At 45.6% G+C, this 27,087-nt stretch overlaps 2 protein-coding genes across 2 annotated transcripts; one reads left to right on the top strand and one right to left on the bottom strand.

The window, feature by feature from the left end:
• Positions 1-11,606: 11,606 nt before the first annotated feature.
• egr2b (early growth response 2b) lies at positions 11,607-13,877 on the top strand (the record flags this gene model as incomplete). Its single annotated transcript, XM_080021888.1, has 2 exons — positions 11,607-11,784; positions 12,187-13,877. The coding sequence occupies 2 exons, from the start codon at positions 11,607-11,609 to the stop codon at positions 13,377-13,379; spliced, it is 1,371 nt and encodes a 456-aa protein (XP_079878014.1). The 3' UTR covers positions 13,380-13,877.
• Positions 13,878-17,734: 3,857 nt separating this feature from the next.
• LOC307245733 (2-aminoethanethiol dioxygenase-like) lies at positions 17,735-20,155 on the bottom strand. The gene has a single exon (XM_080021386.1). It carries the CDS (start codon positions 19,893-19,895, stop codon positions 19,101-19,103), a length of 795 nt encoding a protein of 264 aa, XP_079877512.1. The 5' UTR covers positions 19,896-20,155; the 3' UTR covers positions 17,735-19,100.
• Between the last annotated feature and the right edge of the window lie 6,932 nt (positions 20,156-27,087).

Raw genomic sequence — 27,087 nt, 5'->3', positions numbered from 1 at the left:
AATTTGATTGTGATGGACAGAAAATGACCCAGCGATGAAAAGGCGGAGGGAAGCGGCGGACACTCCTTAAGACGCCTGTCATGCCATGACGCCCACCCGACGCATACCGCAAGTGGGAGCGTGGACGGCGTGTGTCACACACACACACACACACACGCGCGCGCACGCACGCACACACACACACACGCACACTTTTGTGTGAAAAGCGACAACTTCCGTGACAAATTCAATGTCAAAGCGATAGTGTGAACTTTGAGAGAGTAGGATCCTTCACTCTGTGTCTGTGTCGCTCCCCGCCGGTATTGTTTCTAGCAAACCCCCTCCCCGAGACACACACACACACACACACAGACACACACACTTTCCCTGCTGCCTCGGCTGATCCCTTTTTCACGCCCGGGGGTCGGATGAGAAGAGGTGGGCAGAAGCATCCTCCACTCCCTTGGAGATGGAGCGAGGCCAAACAAGGGGGAGCGAGGCTTTGTCTGCCGAAGGAGCCAAACCGGTGGAAGAAAATTCCAACGGGCAGCGGAGTGGGAATAAAGGCAGAGGGCCGAGGTCGTCGTCATAAAAGTAATAGCCAAGGTTGGAAGTCACAACTCGAGGAAAGGCAACCTAAAGTAAAAACGGAAGTATCTAATGTCTGACACTGCTGGTGTTGTGAGCTTTGATGCCAAAGACGTGCATTGAAAAAAAAAAAAAATGAGACTTCCTCTTCTCAATTTAAGGTTTTCCCCTGGGCTTCTCAATTTTAAATCTAGAAAATTTCACTTCAACCCAGGCCTTATTAGAAGGTCGGTTTCGGTCATTTAGAACTGTTCACAGCACAACCCCGCTGAACTCTTTACTGCTGAGAACCCACTCTGCTGCAGCCAGTGTCCGGTCCAATGGGGCAAAGGTTTAAGCCTTTAAAAAAAAAAAAACCTCAAACGTCTATTGTAGTACAGTAGACACGTTTTGAACAACAGTAATATCGCATTTTATTCAAAAGGTCTTTATTTTGCGATTGGCACAGTACATCCAGAGCGTAACGGTGGCTGCAGCAGGTTGCCAGTAGGAAGCGGCGCAACTTCTTGCTCCTTGCGCCCGAAAGAGCTGATCTGCAGGACCGAAAAAGAGATAAAATGTTTGTTTTGTTTGTACGTCTTACTTCCCTATTTTTGAAGAACTATTTCATCATAGTATATTAATATTGCAGTCTCTGATACATTTGCTCGCCGCCCCCCCCCCCCACCTTTTCCGGAGTTCTATGTTTGTGCTTTTAGCTTTTTGCGTTCAACTCCTTTAGAAGTGAATGTCTCTGTTTTCTCTCTCTGTGCTTTAATAACTTCATGGATTTGGGGATTTTAGGCTTTTAGTCAGAATCATCCCAGGCGGTGTGTATTGGCAGTACTTTTAAAAAGCGGGGCGGGGAGGGGGGATAGTTTTGTGTTTGGGAAAAGTAAGAGGCTCTTCCATTTTAGATGGCAGGTTTTAGTGAGCAGAAAAGCTGCATTCTTTTTTTATTTCTTTGTTTCCAGATCATTTCCTGTGTGGGTACAAAGTTATTTATCACAGACTTTATTGGCCGTTGTGGAGTTTTGCTTTAAACAGACAAATAATAACATTTTCGGCGCACACAAAAACACAAATAACCTTACAAACTTGCTCTCGTGTTCGCAGTCTCTCAAAATCGCGTGGCAAAAATCGCCAATTGTTATTTGTGTTTGTAATCTGCATTGTTGCGTCGAGGAGCGTGCGTCCCGCGCGCGAAAAAATATCGGCTTCGCGCCGAATAGCCGCAAAATTAATCAGGTTAGCGTTGGACCGAAACACAAAGCCCCACGTCCATCATTCTCTCCCAGAATAACTGCTTTGTTTGCCGGGCGCTAATCAGATAGTCGCTTATGTTTATTCCAAATAAAATAATAGCTCAATAATTCTGACAGGACACCGGCCACGTCACGATAATCCCCCCCCCCCCCCCCAAAAAAAAAAAAGGAGGGAAGCGCCGGTCGGTAATTCTACCTTTTCCTGTCACGCACACCATCTCCCTCCACCCCCCCCCCCCCCCCCTCCACCCCCCCACCTCCCCCTCCACCAGATCACGGCGAGCTTTGATGGTCAGCGTCAATAGAGAGAAAGGAACCACCTACACCACATTTCACCCCCCCTAAAAAACCCCCCAAAAAAACACAAATCCTCCCACGCCAAGGAAAAAAAGAAAGAAAGAAATTTGGCCCGGCCCAACGCGGCAGCCCATCTCCCACATGGTCTCCTCGTCAAAAAACCCCGGAGCCTTGTTTTGTTTTGTGCGGGGCAGTGTGTGTGTGTGTGTGTGTGTGTGTGTGTGTGTGTGTGTGTGTGTGTGTGTGTGTGTGTGTGTGGGGTGGAGGGGGGTCTCAGGGTGATGGGGGGGGGGGGGGGGGGGGTTGGATCTTGGGATGTGGGTGGACAGTGACAGGTTGGCTTAGAGCAGCTTTGTCTCTCGTCCCGCTTCCGAGAGAGGAGGAGAGGAGGGAAAAGTGAGGGAGAAAGTGAAAGAGAGAGAGAGAGAGCGAGACAAAAGAAGATAAAGCCTTAAACGCCGTCATTCCTCTTTTTTTTTTTTTTTTTTTTTTTCACCCACCGCCCTCCAAAATGCTCCTGTTTCTAGTTTCCCGTTTCTGTTTTTTTTTTTGTAAGGTAGAGGTGTCATTCCTTATTTCCTTTTTCTTTTTTGATATTTTCCTTCGTTTGTATCAGAATTCCTGGGGTGACAGGCCTAGTTTTTCTGAAGAATTGATAAATGAACGGTCTTCTTCTGATTTTGACTGATATTAACAGTGAGATGTAATACATGTTATTATCCAGCTTTAAACGATTATTTCAGGGTTATAGGTGCAAAGAAATCAGCCCAATAATAAACCCACACAAGAAAACAAAGCAGCTGCATTTCTTTTCACCACTTTTTACCTTAAGGAAAAAGGCACAAATTCTATCCTTAAATCCTCTCCAAGTAAAAATGAAATACTTTTTGTGCCTGTGCTTAAATTCTAGTTCAGTTCAGTTAACTTCAGCGCCCACAGGAACCTTAAAAAGAGAAAGGAAAAAAAAATTGAAGAAGCGAAATAACAGGCGGCATCGATGCGGTGAGGGCCAAAGCCTGTGTTTGGGATTCATTTTCTTAATAAGAGCTGAAAATAAAAATAAAAAATAAAATCCGCGAAGCGATATTGAAAAAGCTACGCCGCCGCAACGGCAAAACACACAGGAATTACGCAACGCGGCCAAAAGTGAGAGCGCCGGCAGATTGTTCCATTGATCTCATTATGTGGAAGCGAAAGCTGTGGCACCGCCCTCCCTCTCCTCTTCCCGGAGGCCCCTGCAGTGCTTGGCCCCGGCTGACTTTGCGCCGAGCTCCGAATGAAAGCGCGGCAATCGGGAGTCCGTGGGCGCGTGGGCGCTGCGTGCATTCGGCTCTCGCTCCCCAAAGGCCTCATCAGAACCCCCCTCCCCCCAACAGAAACAAAAACACACCAGCATCTCCTCAACACACCCGTCCTAACCCCACCCATCCCCGTCCCCGCCCAGTGGGGCATTCACGCAGCAAAGGGCCCTCCCTGCCACCCCGGCACAGTGTGCAAACATTTTTGCGAGCGTGGGCGGGTGGGGGGGGGGGGGGTTATCTGAAGAACCCAAATACCCCCCCCCCCGCCCGTGCGCGCCCCACCCCACCTCCACCCCCACCCGCACCCCCCGCCCAGTGGCAGAACACGTTTCCTCATCGGAGTTCGTGTGGGCGGCGGAGAGAAGAGAAACAATTCCGAGAAACAAAAATGCCAAACATTTGAGATGAGGCTTATTAGCAGCGACTCCGTGGAGAAACGCTCTCAGTGTTCCTCGGGAAAACTTTGGCGCTTTTGTCGCGGCCGCACAACCATTGTTACACAGGTTTGGACGGTGGCACAATTGTCGTTTTTCATCTTTTTTTTTTTTTTTTTTTTTTCTTTCTTTCCGTTTTGGGGGACTAAACGGCTCCACTGTAGTCGGGACAATCTGTGCTATGAATGACCTACTGTATAGAAGGTTAATCGTGTGATGCTTCTTGTTTTTGCGAGCGACGAAGAATGCTTTTCATGGTCTTGTGACCGTTACTGGACGACGCGGCCTCGAGTACGAAGCTTGACCTTCGAGTCACCCTGATCCCAAAATGACTACGGTCCGATTCAGGAAATAGAGTGCGGTGGTTTTTGAATGACTCAAATTCAATTACCAGTCGCCAAACTTAGAGTTGAGAGGAAACCGCCACAATCCCCCGAAACCAACGCTTGTGCCACCGTCACCAGTGAAATTGGATATTCCCTGCACAAATCCATGCACTGATCGATGCAAATGCTGCTGCGTGTTCCCGTTATTTAGTATATTTGGGTTCAAATATCAATTGCAGCAGCGGGATTGGTCCTTCTTGTCGTGATAATGTCCTCCAGAAATACCTGTTGCTTTCTCTTCCCACGGGTTTAGAGGAATACACTCCAGTTCTGAAATGCTAACGGTGTTAGCTCAATGCATGGCCGCAGAGGGGATCAGCTAGCCTAGCTCCTGTGAAAGTAGGAGAATAACGCCTTTAAGAGTTATTTAAGAGATGCAGCAACACAAGTACTATAAACTATAATTACGAGAAAAAGCTAATCCACCCAAAAAAACGAGTACAGTAATAAACCACGACCGAATAACAGTCAAGTCACAATTCACATTTGCAGGAGTAAAAGTACTTTACTTCAGAGGTGAATATTGCAGTTGCAGAACTTTTTGGCATTACTTTTTATTCTATGTGAGTGCAGAACGAAGTAAAAAAGAAAAAAACGGGAAAAAAAAAAAAAAAAAAGTCTAGATCCATCCTCTGTGGACAAGCTCAAACCACAGGCTTGTTAATCTGTGCTCTATCTTTTTCTGTGGTCTATAAACTTTAAAGGCAGGGACAATTAGCCCGTTAACCGACTGTTATCTCGCTGTCAGCCGAAATCTCCTCGATCTGGCCGAGACAACCGGTGATCTACGGCAGGTGACACGGGACATAATTAATACGGCTTGTAAAACGGAGGACGACTTCATTAGTCAGGGGTGTCATTATGGTGTGACACACAGTGCGCGCGCGTGTGTGTGTGTGTGTGTGTGTGTGTGTGTGTGTGTGTGTGTGTGTGTGTGTGGATGCGTGTTGGTGTTTCTTACAGCTGTACATCTCCATGCCATCATTCCATCATGTGTGCTACCATTTATGTACATATGTAAACATCGACAAGCAGACTCACGGTGTGTGTGTGTGTGTGTGTGTGTGTGTGTGTGTGTGTGTGTGTGTGTGTGTGTGTGTGTGTGTGGATCGGTGTGTGTGTGTGTGTGTGTGTGTGTGTGTGGGCGCCTGTGTCTCATTATTATGTGTATTCAGGCGCTGTGAGAACATTTAAAGGCTTTGCCCATTAACACCGGGCTGTCAGCGTGGTGTGAGCTGCTTTGTTCACCTCTCTGTCACATTAATGTGCACGCGTGCATGCGCGCCAATGGGTGTGACGTCTCTCTCTCTCTCTCTCTCTCTCTCTCCCTCTCCCTCTCCATTTATTCCCCCACAAAATCGTTACCGGCAAGAGAAACCGTCCTTCCTTCAGCCAAGATCCATGCAACGAGTGAAAGTAGAAGGAAATGTCAGAGCGGAGGTTAAACTTTCAAGCCGCCGCTGCCCTCGCGTCATCTCTTTGAAAAGTGACGACGCGGCGGTGGAGGTGACGGAAGTGACGGATTGAAGGACGACAGGTCCGGGCGGAGGGGGGGACGGGATGGAAGGTTGGAGGTGTGGCGAGAGGACATCACAGCGGCGTACCTCATCGTTCATCGGAAGCCTTGTGAGGAAAGTCCACCGGGACATTGATTGTGTTACACATTGAAATATGGATTCAGACGACCTGGGGATGTGGGATTTCTGTGGGGTGAAGCCCCACCCCCAAAAAAATATATATATATGAAGAATGAATCATTGGAACCGCACGCAAACACCCAAACAACTACATACACACATGCACATTTATTAAGGCAGGACCTACACGCACACAGCACCTTATATGCACCATACCTATAACTTATATTGTGATTGTATTCTATTTATTTTGCACCATTGCTGCTGTTGCTGCATGTCGAGAAGCGGAAACCCAAGAATATTACTCTCTTACCTGGAAAATGAGATGTAACAATGAGAAATAACTAAAATACATCTTGAATCTTGTGTGTGTGCGCTGCGGTCAACTCAACCAAACAGCGACGACAAAAAAAAAAAAACCCCATCCATTCTTCTGGTGATTCATGAGCGGAGTCGACGTTACACATTAAAATTTGAATTGATTCGTTCGAGGGTGAGAGAAAAAACAAACAAAAAAAACAAACAAAAAAAAACCACAAGTCCTCAGGGGAAGGAGAATGTCCGTGGTGGATCAAAATAAAAGCTGCGGATGGACGAATGCTGATATGCTGACAGTTTGTCAGGGGTGTCAAAACATAAGGCCTGCGGGCCGGATTTGGCCCGTCCGAGGGTTGCAAACCGGCACGTGGGGGGGATTTTTTTTTTCCTTTCATTAAAGTATTCACCTTCAGTGATCACCTACAGCTACTGTATATCTATCAGTGCAGCCGAAGCCATGGCCATTTTGTACTCACACTTTGTAGTTATACGAGTTGACAAAAGCTGCCCTTAAAATGAGTTGGACGCAGCTGCGTCTGTGACCAAAAATCTGCCTCAACTCCTACATCTGTACTCATGATAGTGATCGCTGCCTCCGATTGCCGAAATCAAACGCCCAAATTGTTCTTTTTGTTTTTGTTTTTTTCACATGAACGCGTCTTCCTGCGGCGCACCAGTGGTTTTACGACGTCACACGGAGAGTGTTATCAAAGAACATTAAAGGGCGAGGTTTTCCTCCCCCCTCCGACCAATCAGACATCCTCTTTTCACCTCTCAGGAACTTTCTTTCTTCATCCCCCCCCCCCCACCCCTCTCTCTCTCTCTCTCTCTCTCTCTCCCTCCCTCCCTCCCTCCCTCCCTCCCTCCCTCCTCTCCCTTCTGTTCCTGGACTCTTGGAGCACTATCAGAGACTTTCCTCCGGTCTTTCATGTCGGCCACCGGGCGCTGCGGGGCAACAAAGCGGACAGTCATGGTGGGAAGAAAGCTCACCCCCCCCCCCAAAAAAAGGAAGAAAAAGAAAGAATTATGGATTTAAGTGGAAAGCTGAGTGGTTAGCGACCCCCCGGGGGGGCCGCTGAAGTGCCTCTGAGCAGGACACTGACACCAATAAAGTACAAGAAAATCACGGGCCATACAAATGTATGAATATACTGTGAACATCCTTTTTTTTTTTTTTTTTTTTTTTAATTACTCTGATATTTATTCAAAATTGTTTGACCAGCCACATAGCAGGGTGAGATTATAATCTATATTCTGTTTATTTTTGTCCCTTTGGTTTCCAATTTGGTTGAATTTTCCAACGCAAACTTCTGAAATGTTCTCCTGCCAGAGCCTTGAGGAACATTTAAAATGGCGTCCGTGATTAACTGAGACGGAATATGATCATAAAACCCTAATTCGTGAAGAACAGAACATGTGCATGGTGCTTATATACATACAGATCTCTCACTATAAAATACTCTATACCCCCTTATTTAGAAGCAATACTCTCATTTATAAATGGCATCACACTGAAGAACCCACAAGAACACACAAACAAGTGTATACTGTTACACACACCAGCATGAGTCGATCACTCATTAGGAATGTTTAATATCTTTCTATGTATTTTACCCAGGGATCTAAGTCTTGTGGATGGGCTATGGACTGCCTCTCTCGCTCTCTCTCTCTCACACACACACACACACACACACACACACACACACACATACACACACATACACACACACACACAGTGGGCTGCGCTCCCACATGGTAAAGCCGTGCCCGTGGGCTATAAAAGTAAGCTCCAGCCCGGGTGGTTTAAAACGTGATTCCATGTGTAACTAACGCTCTCAAGGCCGGAGGAGAACTGTGTCATCTCTTTAAAATGAGCGTCGAGCCAGAGTTGTCGAATGCACGAAAATCACCGGGGCCTTAAAGTATCCGAAAGAAGTTCCGAAAGACGTCTCCACGCGACGATTACGTCAAAAACACAAACTCTTTTCAGATGCTGCTCGGAGGATCATATCTTGTAAGTCTCCATCAAATTCGAGGAACTGCTCAGGTAACAGATAATGTCCTGAGAATTGATATGGAACATTAACAAGGCATATCGGATAAGTATATATAAGTGATATACAGTATATATACATAAGTGATGGATACATGTATGAGCACCTCATAAACACCTTTTTTTCCCCAATTGTGATAGGATTAGGTCTGTATATATTTATATTGTTTATTTTATTCAATTTTTTAAATGTTATTATTCAGTCATTCACATAGCTATTTATTTAATCAGTGCAATCATGTTCTGGCTTGACGCCAGCTCTGAACTGACCCACAGGAATCAACCCTTTCGTCCAAATTTGACACCGCTAACGAAACGAAGCGGATCAATTTATGGCCGTGTCCCCATTGGATACAATGACAGCGGAGAATATGAACACACACATTTGTTAATGCAAACACACACACACACACACACACACACACACACACACACACAGGCTCGCACACACCATGAAAGTGCTAAATTAATAGTCATTATTAACAAAGGTTATTGACTAGAGCACTGATTTATGTGGCAAACGAGTGTGTGTGTGTGTGTGTGTGTGTGTGTGCGTTTGTGTGTGTGTGTGTGCGTGCGTGCGTGCGTGTGTGTGTGTATGTGTGCGTGTGTGCGTGTGTAGGCAGGATTGTACTATTTGGCCGAGCTTGATCTTCATATGCGAGCGGTACGCTGTTTGTGTCAGAGTGTAGTGTGCGTGGGCTTTGTGTGTGTTGGTAAAAATTTGAATTTTCTTTTTTTGGGAACGTTCGTTTATATCGACAGACCGACCACAACTAACTACACTGCTTCATGACATTTACTGTGGCCGGCTTTCATTTCTGGCGCATGGCGGACTCCGCCACCAACAATGGAAACCACGTACAGAGAAGATACATTGAATTGTTGCTCCTTAAGAAGCGCCTGGAAAAGTGTCAACTCGAAATAATCGTACAGATTACCGCTTTAAGTATGGGCCTTTCTGAGACGTGAGTTTTGATTCATCTGCATGTGACATCCAAATCTGAGTCATCCGTTTATATTTAGATTATTGCAAGACGACAGTGGTGGTTGTTTGACACAAACACACTGGAAACAATATTCCACCCAAACACACACAACCCCTCTATTTTGGTTTACCGATTGCAACTTTCTCAACCCACCAGGGGATTTTACCAGATCCAATAAACCACCCTACTTGTGGTGTGTGTGTGTGTGTGTGTGTGTGTGTGTGTGTGTGTGTGTGTGTGTGTGTGTGTGTGTGTGTGTGTGTGTGTGTGTCACATTTTCTCTGTAAAGTACCAAAGAAGGCCACTGGAGGGCAACGCTGAGGGACGATTCATTCTGATGCCAAGGCTACACGTCTGATGCCATGTCTGCCATTATTATTATTATTATTATTATTATTATTATTATTATTGTTGTTGTTGTTATTGTTATTATTATTATTATTATGATTATTATTGTTATTATTATTTATTTTTTTCTTTATTTTTATTTTTATTGTTATTGTTGTTGTTGTTGTTGTTGATGATAATAATAATTGGGGAAAAAAAAATCGAATTATTACTTTCAAGTTTTACTTATTTATTTACTTTCCAATTTGTTAGCAACAAAAATATAAACTCCGTGGTTGGGTGTAGCGACCCCTTAACCTTGACAAAAGCCTTCTGGTTCCCCAAGAAGAGGCAAGGCCGCCTGTGCATTTTGAAAAGTGTGTCAATGGTACTCATTCTAATAATCATCCTTCTCGGGAACATCCTCATGACGTTCGTCAGGCACCATCAAGAACGACACCGACGACCGGACGACGCTGCCTCTGCTTCCCCCCGCGGACTTGAATTCCCATGAACGTCAACTTTTTTTTTAATTTTTATTTTATTTGTTATTTTATTTTACTTTCATTTATTTTTGATCGTTTCCCGCCTGACACGTGTAAATAAGTCAGTTCGATCGGTCGGGTCTTCCCTGAAACTTCTATTCAAAACAGCGTGAAAAAAAAACTTTCCGGTTTCCATGGCACTTTATTGAGCGCGCGCGCGCGCGCGTCGTCGCTCGTTTTCCGACGAGCGACGACGCGCGTGCGCGTTCCGGAACCGACCCCAAATATGGAGGCAGGGCGTTCGTTTGATCTTACCGGATGGAACCTTTTATGGCGCGGAGAGATCAACCGGAATTCCTCTTCTGGGTTCGATGTGTGAATCAGGAAGAAACCTTTACGAATCAAACTGAACAGATCTAATGCACAGCTTCACACTTCATACAGGGCTTTATTGATATATATATATATATATATATATATATATATATATATATATATATATATATATATATATATACGTATATTCATATATATGTTTATGCATATAGGTACATACACACACACACACATATATAGATATTTGTTGTTTATTGTATATTGAAAAAATGTTCCATTTTTATTGTTTAGTACCTAATTGTCTATTGTTCCCCCCGTTTGTTGTGATGTATGATCACTTCCCTCCGAGGATCAATGAAGAATAAAGTATCTATCGATCGATCTATCTATCTATCTATCTATCCTCCGTCGTTCTATCTGATTCTTTTTTTTTTTTTTTTTTTTTTTTTTTGTCTATTTTTGTCCCATGTACTAAAATTGGAACGATACAGAGAAAGATTAGCATGGCCCCTGCGCAAAGGACGACACGCAAATTTGTGAAGCGTTCCTCATTTTTAAGTAATTTCCCCCTGGGATTAGTGAAGTATTTCTGATTATCTATCTATCTATCTATCTATCTATCTATCTATCTATCTATCTATCTATCTATCTATCTATCTATCTATCTATCTATCTATCTATCTATCTATCTATCTATCTATCTATCTACCTATCTATCTATCTATCTATCTATCTATCTGTCTATCTATCTGTCTATCTATCTATCTGTCTGTCTGACTTTCTGTCTGTCTGTCTGTCTGTCTATCTAGAGTGGAAAACAGTCTATACGTGATCGCAGTTTGCATGTTTCACTTTCTCTGAAGAAGCGGATTCTCCATTGACAAGTGATTCCTTTGATGGCGTCACGGGTAATCGTCAGCCAATGAGCGCTCGCAGCGCTTATTTCTGTCACCCTCCCAGTCCTTATTTGGACAATGACGTCACGGCGCATTCAAAAGGTTCCCCATATAATATACAAACCAGCGCCAGTGCGCCCGTTCCCGACACCGGCCGCCTGTCCGTATCCCACCCAAACCCCGAGTCTCACTGCGCCGTCTCTGGTCCAATGGTAGAACCACAAAGTACCGGGCAGTGGTGAGGCGACCCCCCCCCCCCCCCCGCTAGAGACAGTTACAAACCCGCGTCTGCTCCTTGAGAACGTCTGCGGTTGTGTCGGGGCAGCAGCGCTGACCATGACGGCGAAAACTTTGGAGAAAGTCCCGGTGAGTCTCGGGGGATTCGCGCATCCAATCGCAGAGTCCGTCTACTCGGTGGACGACATGGTGCTGCCGAGCTCCCTCGCCGTGTTCCCCCCCAACGGCGGCGACCTGGGGGTGGGAGCGCACTACGACCACATCAACGGAGCAACAGGTGAGAACGGACGCGTCGGGTCGTTTTTAAGGATTAAAACCGGGATCTGTGGCTCAGTGGAACGTGATCTGTTGTTTAAGTTTGACCTTCCATAGTTTATTGGAAAAAATATCAAATTGGAAATTCTCCGAAAAATGAATTGCGTTAAAAATATAAAAAAAGACTGTTTATATATATTATATAGTATATACCTATACTATATCTACATGTAATATAACTAAGTATAATATAACTTTATACAACTATATATATAAGCAAGTTTATGCTGATATAATTATTCAACTATGATAAACAGAGGACCCTCACTTTTCCTCTTTAGTCCTGCATGGCTTTTTTTTTTGTCCACTGATAGCCACCCAAAAAGACCTGACTTGATAATAATCCGCCGGCTTACCTTTGCAGATGGCTTGATGCCCGGAGACATGGGCGCGGAGAAGCGCTCCCTGGACCTCTCCCCGTACTCCAGCGGCTTCTCGCAGCCCTCCTCCCACCGCAACCAGACCTTCACCTACATGGGGAAGTTCTCCATAGACTCCCAGTACCCGAGCAACTGGAGCCCGGAGGGGGTCATCAACATCGTCTCAGCGGGGATCTTCGGCATGGCCCAGCAGCCCCCTCCTCCTCCTCCTCCGCCCTCCTCTTCGGCCTCTTCCTCCCCGGCTTCCTCTGGATCCCCCCATCACTTCTCCAGCGGAGCTCTGAGCTGCACCATGGCGGCGCAGAATCAGCCAGAGATGGACCACCTGCACCAGCACCACCATCACCACCTGTACTCACCCCCGCCTCCCTACTCCTCTTCGGCGGGCTGCGGGGCCGGGGAGGTCTATCAGGACCCCTCGGCGTTCCTATCCACCTCCACCTGCCACCTCGCCTCTTACGCCCCTCCATCCTACTCCTCGCCCAAGCCCCACCCCAGCAGCGCAGACGTGCCGGGGCTCTTCCCGATCATCCCGGACTACTCCGGGTTCTTCCAGCCGGCCTGCCAGCGGGACATCCAGTCCACGGTGATCCCGGAGCGCAAACCCTTCGGTCCGTGCCCACTGGACTCCTTCCGCGTCCCGCCACCTTTGACCCCCCTGAACACCATCAGGAACTTTACTTTAGGGGGTCCTGGTGTGAGCGGGTCAGAGGGAGCACCACCCAGGCTCCCCTCAGCCTACAGCCCACAGAACCTGCCCCTGAGGCCGATCCTGCGGCCCAGAAAGTACCCGAACAGACCCAGCAAGACCCCCATCCACGAGCGGCCCTACCCGTGCCCGGCGGAGCGCTGCGACCGGCGCTTCTCCCGGTCCGACGAGCTGACGCGGCACATCCGCATCCACACCGGGCACAAGCCCTTCCAGTGCCGCATCTGCATGCGCAACTTCAGCCGCAGCGACCACCTCACCACGCACATCCGCACGCACACCGGGGAGAAGCCCTTCGCGTGCGACTTCTGCGGCCGCAAGTTCGCGAGGAGCGACGAGAGGAAGCGGCACACCAAGATCCACCTGAGGCAGAAGGAGAGGAAGTCTTCAACGGTGTCCTCGTCGTCATCCTCGTCCTCATCTTCATCGAACACCTCCACTGGCGTCTGCAGCTCGGGGATCTGTTGAAACACCCGAAATAAGAACTACTCAGTAACCTTTTTACATTGGAGACGAGCGCGTTGTAATTCGGGCTCCATGCGCTAAAAAAACAAAACAAAAAAAAAAACCTCTCCGTGTTCTCTCTGAAGCGTGGAGGGACTTAATGGATGCACTTTGCAAAGTATGGAAGTTTTTTTTTTTTTTACTATTAGTGTTTGATTTAATTGATGATTGATTGTAATAAAAACATAAGGCCTACTCCACTATAACCGACGTGCGTAAAACGCACCAAAAGTGCGACGTGAATTAACCGCAATAACGTTTGATAAAGTTGAATGTTTTTAAATTATTGAATTGACAATGTCTTCACCCCTCCTCCACCTTTCTCTCTTTGTGCCTTGCTCAAGGACGCTTTCAACACTGTAAATTTGTTGTTTTAATATACAAATTGTTGGATATATATTTTTGTACGCATCTCGTGTTGTGGGTAACTCAAAAGTTGTTGAAAAGTCGTGAAATGTAAATAACTGGAACTTATATCTATCTGGACGTGTGTGTCTCGTGATTGTTTTAAGACATTAAATATATGATGATGATTATAACACCTGCCTAGTCAGTTATTCATTGAACACCGACACACACATGCTGCTGTGTAGTTGAGGGTTGAACTCCAATTGATGTATAATTCATTATGAATAATGTCAATCGACAATGTGTTGGAAAAACGGTAAGAAAAAAAAGTTGCTTATCTGAATGAGAGTTAAACAATACATATAGAGATAAATGCAGCAAATACTGTAAATATTCTACTTTTCTCACAGCCCGGAACATATTACAATATAGTTTCCCTCGTGTAACATTTGTTTTTTTGTGCATTAAAAAAAAAAAAGTTTTCCTTCAAAGATCTGCGTGACATTATATACAGACGTTTCGGTGATGACCGACTTGTCCTTTTCTTATGATAGAAACCAAGAGAGAGAGAGAGAGAGAGAGAGAGAGAGAGTGGTAAAAAAAGAGAAACTTGTAATTCAGGGGAAAATAATTTCCATATCTCAACCTTCCAAAATCGATATGATGACAGCAGGTCATACGTTTGTTTTCAGGAAGACACTGGAGGTACTCATCGTATCCCTATATGCGTCACTTTCCCAAAGAGATATTTACTCAGAGATTTTCTATTCGAGGTAAGTAGGCCTATAAAGAGAAGAAGAAGAAGAAGAAGAAGAAGAAGAAGAAGAAGAACTTTGCAAAGCAGGTTGTTGCGTATTCGTAAGACTTCCTACGTGTGATATAGCTAAACGACAAACTGACTTTTATACTGAGTTGAATTAAATGGTAATTAATACTCCATCGACTGCAATCCATCACCTTACTGTCACACATTATTTGTGTCGTATTTAAATTATGACGGTACAAGACACAATATCCTTAATTCCTACATGGCCGGCAGTTAAAAATGGCATTAACTTGACAACACAATGCATCCTCTTCTTTTGACGCCGCCGCAAGGAGGCCTGAGACAGATTAACTGATGCGATACATTTCACACTGTAATGGACTGTAATGACACTTAATGGGTGCCACAGCCACTGACCAGACTGACGGGAAGAGGGAGACCACAGTGTCTTCAGAGCCTTGTGATAGGCAATATCCTTGAAAAAATGGAAACATGCATATTCCCACCGATTTCATATATGCTATATGTTTTCAACCAGGAGAGACTAGATGCAATGAAAATAACATTTAAAAACAATAGTCAAATCTTGGCACTTCGACCTTGCCCCCAATGGGGTCCTGACGCTGGTGGTGATGGAAAATTGGAAGTTCTCGATGAGAGATAGTGTTGGAGATGGGACCTGATGCTGGTGGAGATGAGACCTGATGCGGGTGGAGATGAGACCTGATACTGGTGGAGATGGAAGCAGATACTCGTAGAGATGGGACCTGGTACTGGTGGAGATGGGACCTGATGCTGGTGGAGATGGGGTGGAGGTGGGAGCGCAAGAACATGGCATCTGAATGCTCGTGACCCAGCGAGATCAACCAGCAGTACCACCAGCACAAATGCTTGGCAGACTTTGATTGGTTGAGTGAAGTAACTGTCGCTGATTCAAATCTCCATTGATTAGTGGACAGTGATGAGATGTCTTCCTCCCTGGACCCTAACCCGCAAAAGCTCCATTTGGTGGACACCTAAAAAATATGTAGGATGGCCCGCACAAACACACTTTATCGGTCACAATGGAATAGGACAGGTTTGAAACTCTCTCAAACCATTAAGTCTTCTTTGGGTCACCTATTATGCTTGTTTTATATGTATACATATCTAGACCAGCGATTCCCAATCTATGGGCCTCGGCCCACTGGTGGGCCGGGAGGGTATTGCAAGCGAGCCACCAAATCATGGGCAAAACACATCGATTTTATTGAAAAAATAAGTACAACATTATTAATTCCAAAAACGTTTTTAAATGTAAAATAAAAAGATCATTCATGGTATTTTTTCTTTAAAACATTAAAAAAATGCATCTTCACTGATGGATAGGATCTTATGGTAGGGCCTACTACGTCCAAGCCCGGAACCACGATCGACGTGCACCTGTACATTTTTGAGCTTCAGGTGATAATCAAAATGGATAGTTGGCTAGCATCAGGCACGATGAAAAATAATAAAGCCATTGGTAAATAATCTACAAAGGAAGTCCCCGCAGGACATCAGGCAGGCGGGACTGTCCTGCATTATTTGATAATAAACTCAAGATGTATCAGGGCAAGAAGAAAGTCATCGAAATGTCATGTGTGGGCACGGAGAACGCAAAGGCAGCGGAAGCGTCCTATCGGGTCGCCTGACTCATAGCCAAGCCTTAGGTAAGCCGCATACAGGGTTGACGAGATGGCAGAGAATGTGTCAGAACAGCTGATAACGTGCTACGAGAGTCATTTTTATGCCCTCCCAACTGGATGAATCGATAGACATCACAAATCTGTCAAATCTGCTTGCCCATGTAAGGTATGAAAACAATGGAGGGATAAGAGTTCCTGTTTTGCAAATCTTTACCGACGCATTCAACTGCTGAGGCCAATTTTGACATTCTGAACGCGTTCATAGTTTCAAACGGGATCGATTGGTCCAAATGTGTGGGAGTGAGCGGTGATAGGGCCCGTGCGATGCTGGGCCAGCACAGTGGAGTCATCGCCTGGGTGAAAGCTGTGGCTCCACTCTTAGCATCTGTCCACTGCAGTATACACAGAGCAGCACTGGCTGTAAAGAAAATGCTACAGATCTAAAGACTGTTCCAGATGGGGCGGTCAGAGTGAACTTCATAAAAGCTTTAAGTGTTGAGGGCAAAGTCGCCATTTTCTTTCTTAATAGATCATGCCAACTTTACAATTTTGGGGATTTTCCTGCCTACTCCTCTGATGTGCTCCTTGACGTTGACCAATAGGATGTGGTGGTGCACATACAGTATATAGACATGGCCAACAGAAATAGGGATGCTGCTTTTGCTGCCGTCAGGTGGAACAAAGAAACCGAGGAAAGGTTCATTGAGCAGTGACAATACCACAATATCCCTGCCTTTTTGACATTTCCTTGAGGGAGTACGATGAGAGAGTAAAAAAAAAAAGGATGAATGTTGGCGAGGAATAGCGGAAGCAACAGCATCCCTGCTTCTTGGGATACTTTTGCAGCTGCAGTAGCATTTGGTTAATTTTCAGATATACAACCAAGTCTGTGCCTAGCAGAATATAGAACTGCGGAAATTAAACGATTGGAGGTGAAGCCCGTACTACTTGTTTTTATAGTTTTGTCTGGATGCTAGACGGTTGTGGACACCCAGGAACGGGTCCACAATCGTTTTTCTTTCTTGAGACCGACAGTATCACAAATAGCCGCTTCTGGAGCCATGACTGACAATTTCTTGACCCTCCTCTCCGACGACTTATTAACCCGCACAAGGTCTTAAAAGGCAGCATACGATGATTGGCCTGGGTCATACTTGTAGTGTTGCCAGTCTCCCACCCAAGACACGGAAAGAATTTATGGCACCATGATGGCCTAATCTGCCATGGTGACCATTGTGAAAGACAAAAAATATTGCGTTGTCAGATCCCAACATTAGTTCCTCAAAAACTTATTTCCATTACGATGAAACCAGAAAATCAGATGAACAGAGTGAGCAATGTCTATTTTTGTCTTTTTGTGAGACAATTATAGGGGGGGGGGGGGGCTGCACATTTCAAATCGCAGATAAGATCACTTTTGTGTCCTTCTTGAAGTACAGTAAACCATGCCGCATTTTCTTGTGATCATTCAATTTATAAGAGGAATACATTTCGGTCTTAAGGCAGCCTAAAAGGGTGAGCAAAAAAATAGTGTAATTTGTCTTTTGAAACCATCGTCATCAAATGTAAATAGTTGTCATTGGTTTAGAATGCATATTGTGACTTACATCATTTTACATAGACTTATATTTTATGCTGATTCTTAGCGTTGAGACCACATTGATCCGGCATTGGGATTTTGTGGGGAGACATTTTTATCTTTTTGTAAACAGCAATATAAAACTTGGACAGATTAGTACTCACACTCTATTGTAGATTATAACTGGAAAAATGGTAGTGTCTTGAAAATGTGATACAGCAATAGAGGGCGGACACACACAAGGTCTTGTATGAATAACTAATCTAGTTTATTGCTCCATATATACACCGTATACTAAATATATATATATATATATTTATATATCAAAGAGAACCATTTAAGGAGAACATGTAGACAAAGGCCCGTGTAGAGTCTAATGTAGTCCTATAGTACATTCAAAATTTGTACATGTACATTTGGAAACAGGAATGAAAGCGACTAGGTGCATCTTTGCGCTTCAACAACAAAGAATACAGCAAATAACGTAGTGTACCATACAAATTGTTTTTCTAGAATTACACACTTCCCAATTTAACATATCAAACTGCTCCTCCACTGAAAATGGTCATTGGATTAAGTTGGAAAGAATGACTCAATTTATCTAACTTATACTTTTTTGTCAATCTATAAAATGAAGTGTATATTTACAGTGTACAGTGTGTATTTTAAGCTGTTTACCAAATTGAGGCATTTTTAAGTGAATCCAATGAGTTTTGTTTAAGACACCTTCAGTCTGAAGCATGGTGAGGTTATGTGATTTGAGGCAGCTGAGCTTTCTTTCCATTTCTCCAGAGGAGAGGAAACACTGAAAGTGGGACTACACAAAGTTTGTGAAATGTGTCGGTGCATGCAATCGGAATTGAACCCTTGAAAAATTGGCATTCTGGACGAGTGTAGGAAGCCCTGGTCTTCGGAATAAATTAAACAGAAAGACAATACATGACGTGTGCATTCTGGAAGAAGCCTCTTGTATGAACAGAACAATCATTACACGTGTAAAGTCAATATTCACAAGTAAGGCCGGCGACGGGTAAGTTAAGTTACAGGCTTTGGCATTAAGGCACCCATGTAGGCTGCAGTCCAACATACAACGTAGAACATTGAAATTAGTTGCTGATAATAAGGCCACTGACCCAACCCCAAAACATGATGGATCATGACTGATCACCACAGTCCAAATGTCATCACTGAGCATCACGTTTCTGGATAGTCAAACAATCACACTGTCTAATTTGAGGAATGGGTTTCCTGCGTTTTAATTAACACCTTTCCAGGTCTTTTAGTGTTTCCCTGCCATTCGAAGTCCCACACTTGACTGCGCTTTTTTACACAGAAACAGCGGGGCCTGGATACGGCTCCCCGCCGCACAAGAAGTCCTCGGGTTGTGGGACCTCCAGGAGCCACATCTCGGCCTCCTTCTGAACCTCCTCCTCCTGATGCTGCAGCTCAGCGGGCTTGCCTCCCTCCGTCCCCCCAGCCCCGGCTCTCCGTAGGACCTTGTAATAGTGACAGTCCCGGCCGTCCTCCGGGTCGTAGGGCGGGGCGAGGATATCCAGGAACGCCGCCGGCCCGTCCAACGCGTCGATCTGATGGATATTATCCCGCTGCGGGGTGAGGAGGCACGGCCCGCTGGTCTCCGAGTACTCGCCGACTGCGCGGAGCACGGAGCGCCGCGGGCAGCCGCTCGGGGTCGCCGGCGGCAGCGGGGGGTCAAACTCCGGAAGGTCGCCGCCGTCGTGCTCCAGCCGGTCGAAGCACCTGATGGTCACCTTGCCGTAGAGCACCTTCAGCACCCCGTTCATACCCGGGTGGTCGTGGAGCGGGATGGAGGCTCCGCGCCGCAGCAGGAACACCCCCATGCTGAACGCCTCCGTCTCGCAGATGTGCATGTAGGTGACCGGCGGGCCCGCGGCGTCCGGCCCGGGGCCAGGCTTGTCTTTCCGGCGCGCGATCTTCAGGTCGGCCGCTCTGACCGCGGTCACCAGCTTCACCAGCTCGGCGAACCCCGTCGTGTAGTCGTCGTCGTCCCCCCCGATGGCGGAGGCGACGAAGCCCTTGAAGGCGTGGTGGGCTTGCCGGGCTATCCTCTGGATGAGGGGGGTCTTGTTGTCCCGGGGCATTTTCGGGGTCGGGAGGGCGAACAACGGGTTACGAAACGGACCCAAAAAAAAAAAAAAAAAGCAAAGCGACTTAACGACGGTCGCCGACGTCGCCTTCGCCTCGGCTCGGACGCTGGTTTCTCGGCGGCAAAGTCGCGTTGCCCTCCGGGTATGAATTCGTAGTTGGACTCGCGGCGGCGGGGAGGAGAGCTCAGCCGCGACGAAACGCGCTCAGCGTGAAAAACGCGACGGAATCCATGCTGTTTGGAGCGTGAAATCCAGCCCCGGAGCAGCGCCTCCTTCCAATCATTTTCCACCCGATCGCCTTATCGCCGCATCGGCGCTGACTGCGCCTGCGCAAAAAAAAAAAACAACAACCCCCGCTGGGGCTGGGATTTGTAGTTCGTGAGCGAGACGACGTCCCTCCTAAACGCACCGTCAAACATAGTTAAGCGGCGGTTTCGCGCCATCGCCCCGCCTACGTGGACATACGACGGGTCGAGCGGGAGTTACGAGCCTCGCGTCGGCGGCGACGGACGTTGAAACGAGCCGACATTGTGAAACGTGACTACAGCTCCCGGAACGCCCGGCGCTCCGGGAGTGCGACCGAGGGGGAAGGCCAGGCGGGCCGTTGAACCCTGGCACCGCACCCCGGGGCCTGGCGCTCGTCTTCGCTCCTTCCTCACGTTCGTCGCGTCCCCTCGAGAATCATGTAAACGGGGTTTTCCGCCCCCCCCCCCCCCCCCCGCTTTATTTCTCCCCCGGGAGCTGTCCGCCGAAAATACATGAAAACGGCACAGGGAGCCGTCGGCTTCGATTATACACAGGCCATACGCACTGGAGGGGAATCGAGTCTTCCAGGTCCTATAATGGACAAAAACGGCGTTTAACCAGGTTGGGGATTACTCAAGTTAAATGAGTTGTTATTGTATGGCCTTTTTGTTGGATGCTTCAGTGTTTTCCTAAGTTTTGAAGTGTCTGTCCGGCGTTGAATAATAATTGTAACAACAACGACAACAACAATAATAGTGATTATTTTGTGATGAAGTGGAATATAGTAATGATGTCACAGTTGTTATGTTCATGTTTTTTTTGTTGTTGTTTTTTTTTTTTTATCTCTGTCCTCTATTTGGCAGGCAACAGAAGAGAAATCCAATTGAAATGATCTGATCTTTTGCATGCCATCTGCAGGTGGAGTTACAGTTATCGCCCTGTTCACCATACCTCCGTCCTTCAGCCGCTCCGACGTGAGTAAGTCCTTCGCCGACGACTACCAACACTGATCACTTGTTTTTGGCGCACCACCCACCTCTCTGGGGCACAACCCTACAATGTTTTTAACAAATACTCACCATGGGGGCCAATCACCACGGGTAAGACACACACTCAAAAAAACCCCACAAATCAATAAAGTAAACAAAATGGGAACAGTAGTTATGACACACGACCTCCTCTTGTCACATCAGTGCCGCTATTATCCATAACCAAGAAAATCGATGACAAAAAAAAAAAAGATTTTCAGGAGGGTATTTAGGGGAGGATGTGAGGCAGACACAGGTGTGTGTGTGTGTGCGTGTGTGTGTGTGTGTGTGTGTGTGTGTGTGTGTGTGTGTGTGTGTGTGTGTGTGTGTGTGTGTGTGTGTGTGTGTGTGCGTGCGTGCGTGCGTGCGTGCGTGCGTGCGTGCGTGCGTGCGTGCGTGCGTGTGTGTGTGAGATGCAGCCGCCCGAGCGCGAACGGCACTGTGCGCCTTAATTGGTGCTGCAGTATGGAGTCAGAACAAAGTCATAATGCACTGGAGCAGCAGATAGGCTCAGCAGCCGCAAAAACACCCCAAGCCAAAAGCAGACAAGAACCAGAACCATCCAACCAGAGAGCAGAGCAGACGCCCCAGCACGCCCACGCCCCACTCAAAACCGAGCCACGAGCCCCGAACACACATGTCGGCTTCTTTAGTGATTCTTATGCCGATACGATCCATTGACCTGTTGACCCGTTATACACGCACCGGCCCCTGAAGTGGAAGGAAGGAAGTGAGCTTGATGAACCAAAACCGGAGTTGAGTCACCGGACAAGCTGCATCTAAACACAAACACGCACCTTTATTGTGTGTTCACGCGTGTCTAGGTGTGTGTACATTTGTCGCGTGTGTCTGCGGTAGAAAAAGTTGTGTTTGTGTGTGTTTTCATGAAACCGTGTTTGTGTGTGCGCTGTGCGCACACGCGTGTGTTAACACGTGCGCTGGGTTCCACTTCATACATCATAATTTAGTCCGGCACAAAGAAGCTGTGTCCTCTTGAGAAATAATAAGGCCTGCTCATTTGGATTCAAACACACACACACACACACACACACAAGCACACACCACTTCTGCGAGTGTGACTCAATTAATGTTATACTCTACTTCATGAGCCCATGATGTTGCTTGGAAACCCTCCCCCTGCACAAACACACACACACACAGACACACACACGCACACACACACACACGCACACGCACACACGAACACGTTTCACGGAACTGCCATGATGAATGAAGCGATCATGCCTCACAGAGAGTCAGTCATCCATTCCCATCATGTTTTTCTTGGACATATTGCTATACTGTCGATGATGCTATAGGTGCAAACTATGGTGTAGAGGGTGAAGGATCATATTATGCTCCTTCAAATCCTAAAATGAACAAGTCGTCATGATATTATTGAGCGTGCATTGATAACACACAGCGATGATAACGGTGTCTTTGTAAATGTTTTGCCTCAGAAGAACCTCAGACTGGAATGATCATAATTGAAATTGAGCCCAATCGTAAACAAACAGTGTTAAGAAGAAGAAGAAAGAAGAAGAAACAGTCTTTATTTGTCACACAACACACCACACTACAACACATGCTTGCACACACACACACATGCACATGCTTTGGATGGTGGCCGGTGAAATGGTTCCTCTGCATTTAACCCATCCTGGCTTGTCCTTCCTCTGGGGGCACAGCCAGGAGCAGTGGGCAGCGTACGTGGACGCGCCCGGGGACCAGGTGATAAATGTCCATCGCTGGTCAGACGATGATGTGTGCATGTTTTTGAGGGGGGTCCTTACTGACGTGAGGTGGAGGAAACCCCATGTGAGCACGGGGAGAACATGCAAAGTCCACACAGAAAGGCTCCTATTTAAGTTGTCTATCTGGAAAACAATAAAGGGTGTGGTTGTTTGGTTTGTTGGCTTGATTATCAAAGATGATTAATTGATCATGCATCAAGCCTCGCTGCATCTCTAAAATAATACCCATTCTTTTTAAATTGCAAAATTAGCAAAAAACAACTGTATTATTATTTGATTTTCAGTGATATCTGATATCTGAATAGCATTTGCATGGATGGACCATATCAATTTGAAATATATTATTGTAAGTGTATATTATAAAATGAAATATAACAAATGAATAGCAACAAATAGAAAAGAGCTTAACTGAGAGTCTGTGGAGAGGGCAGGTGATGAATACTGTAGGATGAATGGGGCGAGTGACGTCCCTTCCTCAACAACTACTCAAACTGAGTGAATCACAGAAAATGAGGAAGGACGAGGGGAGAGACAGACACGCAAAACCGCTGAGAGAGGTGGAGGGGTTTCATTTGTTAATCACATGTAAAAACCGCAGCTATGATTTGCCGGTCTCACGACAAAAGGTGTTTATTTTTTTTTATTTTTTTAAGTAAACGCAATGTAATGTATTTCAGCTGTATAATATGATACGCCATTTATTGTTCAGAGAAGAAAACAATTTGTGAGGGCGCGTACACACGCACACATACATGAGCGCACACGCATGTACGCACCCACACACACACATACACACACACACACACACACGTGCGCACACGCATGTACGCACACACATACACACGTGTGCGCGCATGCATGCATATGCACACACACACACACACACACACACACACAAAAACAATTTAGGTAAAAACCCAAGCCAATTAAGCCATGTACTGCAAAAGTCTATAACTATTATAAACTAAACTAACTATCACTCCAAACATGACAATATCATTTATGGTTTAGGACCCAAATTGCAGGTGTGAAGCATTTTGGTTTAGTATTTCTGAGTAAGAGTAAGAAACAAACTTTGCTTTCCCTCTCATAAAACATTTTTCTCCCATTATTCTGAGTCCCAGGGTGCAGCTCCTCTGTGTTTCAAGCAAAAAGTGGCTTTACAGGGGAAAAAAAAAAAAAAAGTATCAAAAACTCACTGTTTGTTTGAGATTTTGCTCTCTGTCATTGACCACTGTTCCGCCCGACATAAAGACATTATTATTCTCTTACTGTTAAAAATGTGCATGACTGACATTGCAGAGAAGTCCTCAAAACTGCAGCCAAGGCCCCCTGAATGGAGCGAGTGATTCCTCTGGGTGTCACGATTAGCATACTGACACAGGCACACACACACACGCACACACGCACGCACACACACAAACAAACAAACAAACACAAACGCATGCACACACGCACGCACACGCACACACACGTTCCACTGTCCGTCCAAATCAGCATTCCTGACAATAAGACAAAGACAACAGTCTCCATATGGATCACTTACTGCGACCATGTGGCCTTTGTGCGCCGTCAATACGCCGCCTGTTCTGTTTTTCATCACAGTTGTCATTATTTCGCCGTGTCTTCAACTGATATGAGGGCTCTCTTTTATTCGCCGACTCCCGTGGCCTCCGTGAATCTGGCCGCCGCGGAGAAATGAAGTGAACTCTGTTGTCGTCTCAAAGAGCCGCTAACAAGTCGCTGCCAACGATGAAAAATTCATCAGCTCGCCGGGGAAACAAATGTCTGCATGAAATTACGGGGCAGCTGCGACGTGCCGGGGACTGCAAATGCAAACGTTTGTTCTTTACGTTAAAAGCGACGCTTTTGTCCTGGGAATGATTTTTTTTTTTTTTTTTTTGGTTTGGTTTGGGTTGATGAATGGATAAGAGTGAGCTTACGTGATTTGAGGCCTGTTTAACATATACTGTATACGTATACTGTACATTTCTGTCATGCCTGAAAAATTAATAGTATGTTCGGAGATAATGGGGCAGTTTGTCAACTGAGCTAATCCTACTCAAATTAATCCAGAAGTAATTTGAGACGTTGCTTGATTTAACATGAATAAGTTGTAGACTAGGAAGTCCCAGACTCAGGTCACGAAGGACGAGTCGGCTCCTTCTCTCTGGTCTTGGTGTTGCTCTAACCCCAGATAAACCTGGTCAACCTGAAGGCCCACGTCCATTAATCCAGAGATAAACCTGCCTCGGTCCAGCTTTCATTTAAACCTTCACTTAGACCGTAATTGGCTCTAAGCCTCTGGAAATCCGACTTTTTTTTTAACTTTTTAAACCAAGACTCCGTTAAGTCTGAGACTATTCCAAAACGCGGAAGGCCGTTTCACTTAATCCAGATTAAAAGCGTTATTCAAAGATTAGGCCTAATCTGTCCCCCCCATGTTTCATCTCTAGTCCCTTGTCTCAAAGCTTTTTATGTGCAAATTGTTACAGAACGTATCCAGTCTTAACTGACTTGCAATCAGAATCACTTTCTGCCGCCAGGCAGAATGAACTCATTCATAAAATTCTGAAATAAAGAAATAAACTATAGTAACAGGTAAAGGAATTAAAACTGAAAATACTAAACAGAAATAGTCAAATAAATAGAAATAAACATTTGTTGCAAAAAGTCTCAAATTTGTTTTTCTGACTTTGTCGTGCGGTCAATAGCATTTTTTTGCAGCTTCCGCTTTCCAGTCTGCCCCTTAAATCTCTCAGACAGTTGAAGTTTGTTCATGGGTTTCTGAAGACGAGCGCCCTTCCGTAATGTGTGTGGGAAAAATCTTTGTTTTATTTGTTTATTTATTTGTAATCGTCTTTGATAGTAAATCGTCCAAACAACACGGGCGGGGTGAAGGATCTCTTGTGGCATTTGTATTTTCCAAGGAACACGCAGGGGAAGGAAGATAAAGGATTATTTTATGTGCTGGTAGTTCTGCAGCAGTGTTTCTTTTACTCGCCGCTTCCTGTGGCTCTCCTCCTCCAAGTTCCGACGCCAGAGTCCTAAATCACAGCGGAATCTCAGGGGTCAGGGGTCAGGGGTCAATGTTCCTGATGTTTAAAACACAAGTGATTAAAGTACTGTATATCAGATTTACGGCCTCTTTCGCTTCGCATTATGTTCCGGGTTTTTTTCATTTTTTTTCCACAGTAGCGGCACAAGGGTTCTCCCCCGTTTTTGGGGGAATTTACAAGCCGCTCCGAAGACAGAGAGCTGTGTTTTGTGTGTGTGTGTTTTTTTTCCCCCGCTTTGAGGTCGTTCAGTGGGCAGTTTACGACACCGCTAGATTTGAGTTATTGCAAACTTAAGTTAAAGTGTCTTTTAAGAGAAGATACGATGAGATAAAGCGTTTTTTTAGTTCATAGTTTTCTCAGTCCCCCGGGAGGAAGGGGGAAGATTGTACTTGAAATACAGGGAACGCTGCATCTCAGTGGGGAACGTGAAGTGCAGAGTTAAATGATAATCACTAAAATAAATGCAAAAAATAAATACACAAATATTGAACAGCTCAACAAGCAAGTTTATAAAATAAGTAATAATGTAATAATAAACTGCTCACGGATATACAGTGTAATTTCACAATATACCATATATAAACTGTACGGTATGTATACAGAATGTGTATGCTAAGTTATCAAACTATATCAATACAAAATAATAATAGGACAAAGACAAAGCAGACAGGCTCAAGAAATGTACTGAGTAGAATTGACAATGACATAAAATAGAATTCAGGTTTTTTTGTTTTTTTTTCAGGGGGCGGGGTCTTTATGCAAGTGTTGTATTGTGTCCCAGTAGGTGAAATAGTAAAAAAGTATTTAAGTCCCAATTCTGTCGGTATATTTATTGTGGTTCTTGAAATCACGGTCTGATAAAAACAAATAGAACATTTCTCTGGGAAACACTCTCATATCTCATACTGGAAATGTAAAGTACCAACTTGATGCACTACTTTTACCGAACAGTGTAGACGGAGTCTGTTAATAAGTCTGTTATTAGAACACACTCATAGCCGTTCAGTTCCCGAGCAACATCTCGCATGTTTCTAGATGTGAAACATGCCGCCGGAGCAGCGTCGCTGTCCCCCTCTGGTGGCGGAATCCCACACTCTCC

This window comes from Zeus faber (assembly GCF_960531495.2).
Source record: "Zeus faber genome assembly, chromosome: 20".
Taxonomy (NCBI): domain Eukaryota; kingdom Metazoa; phylum Chordata; class Actinopteri; order Zeiformes; family Zeidae; genus Zeus; species Zeus faber.
The sequence above is the reverse complement of the archived record's forward strand: the minus strand, read 5'-3'. Positions and strand labels throughout refer to the sequence as shown.

Coding starts and splice junctions, on each gene's coding strand:
- LOC307245733 (XM_080021386.1), bottom strand. CDS start 19,895: ATGCCCCGGGACAACAAGACCCCCCTCATCCAGAGGATAGCCCGGCAA.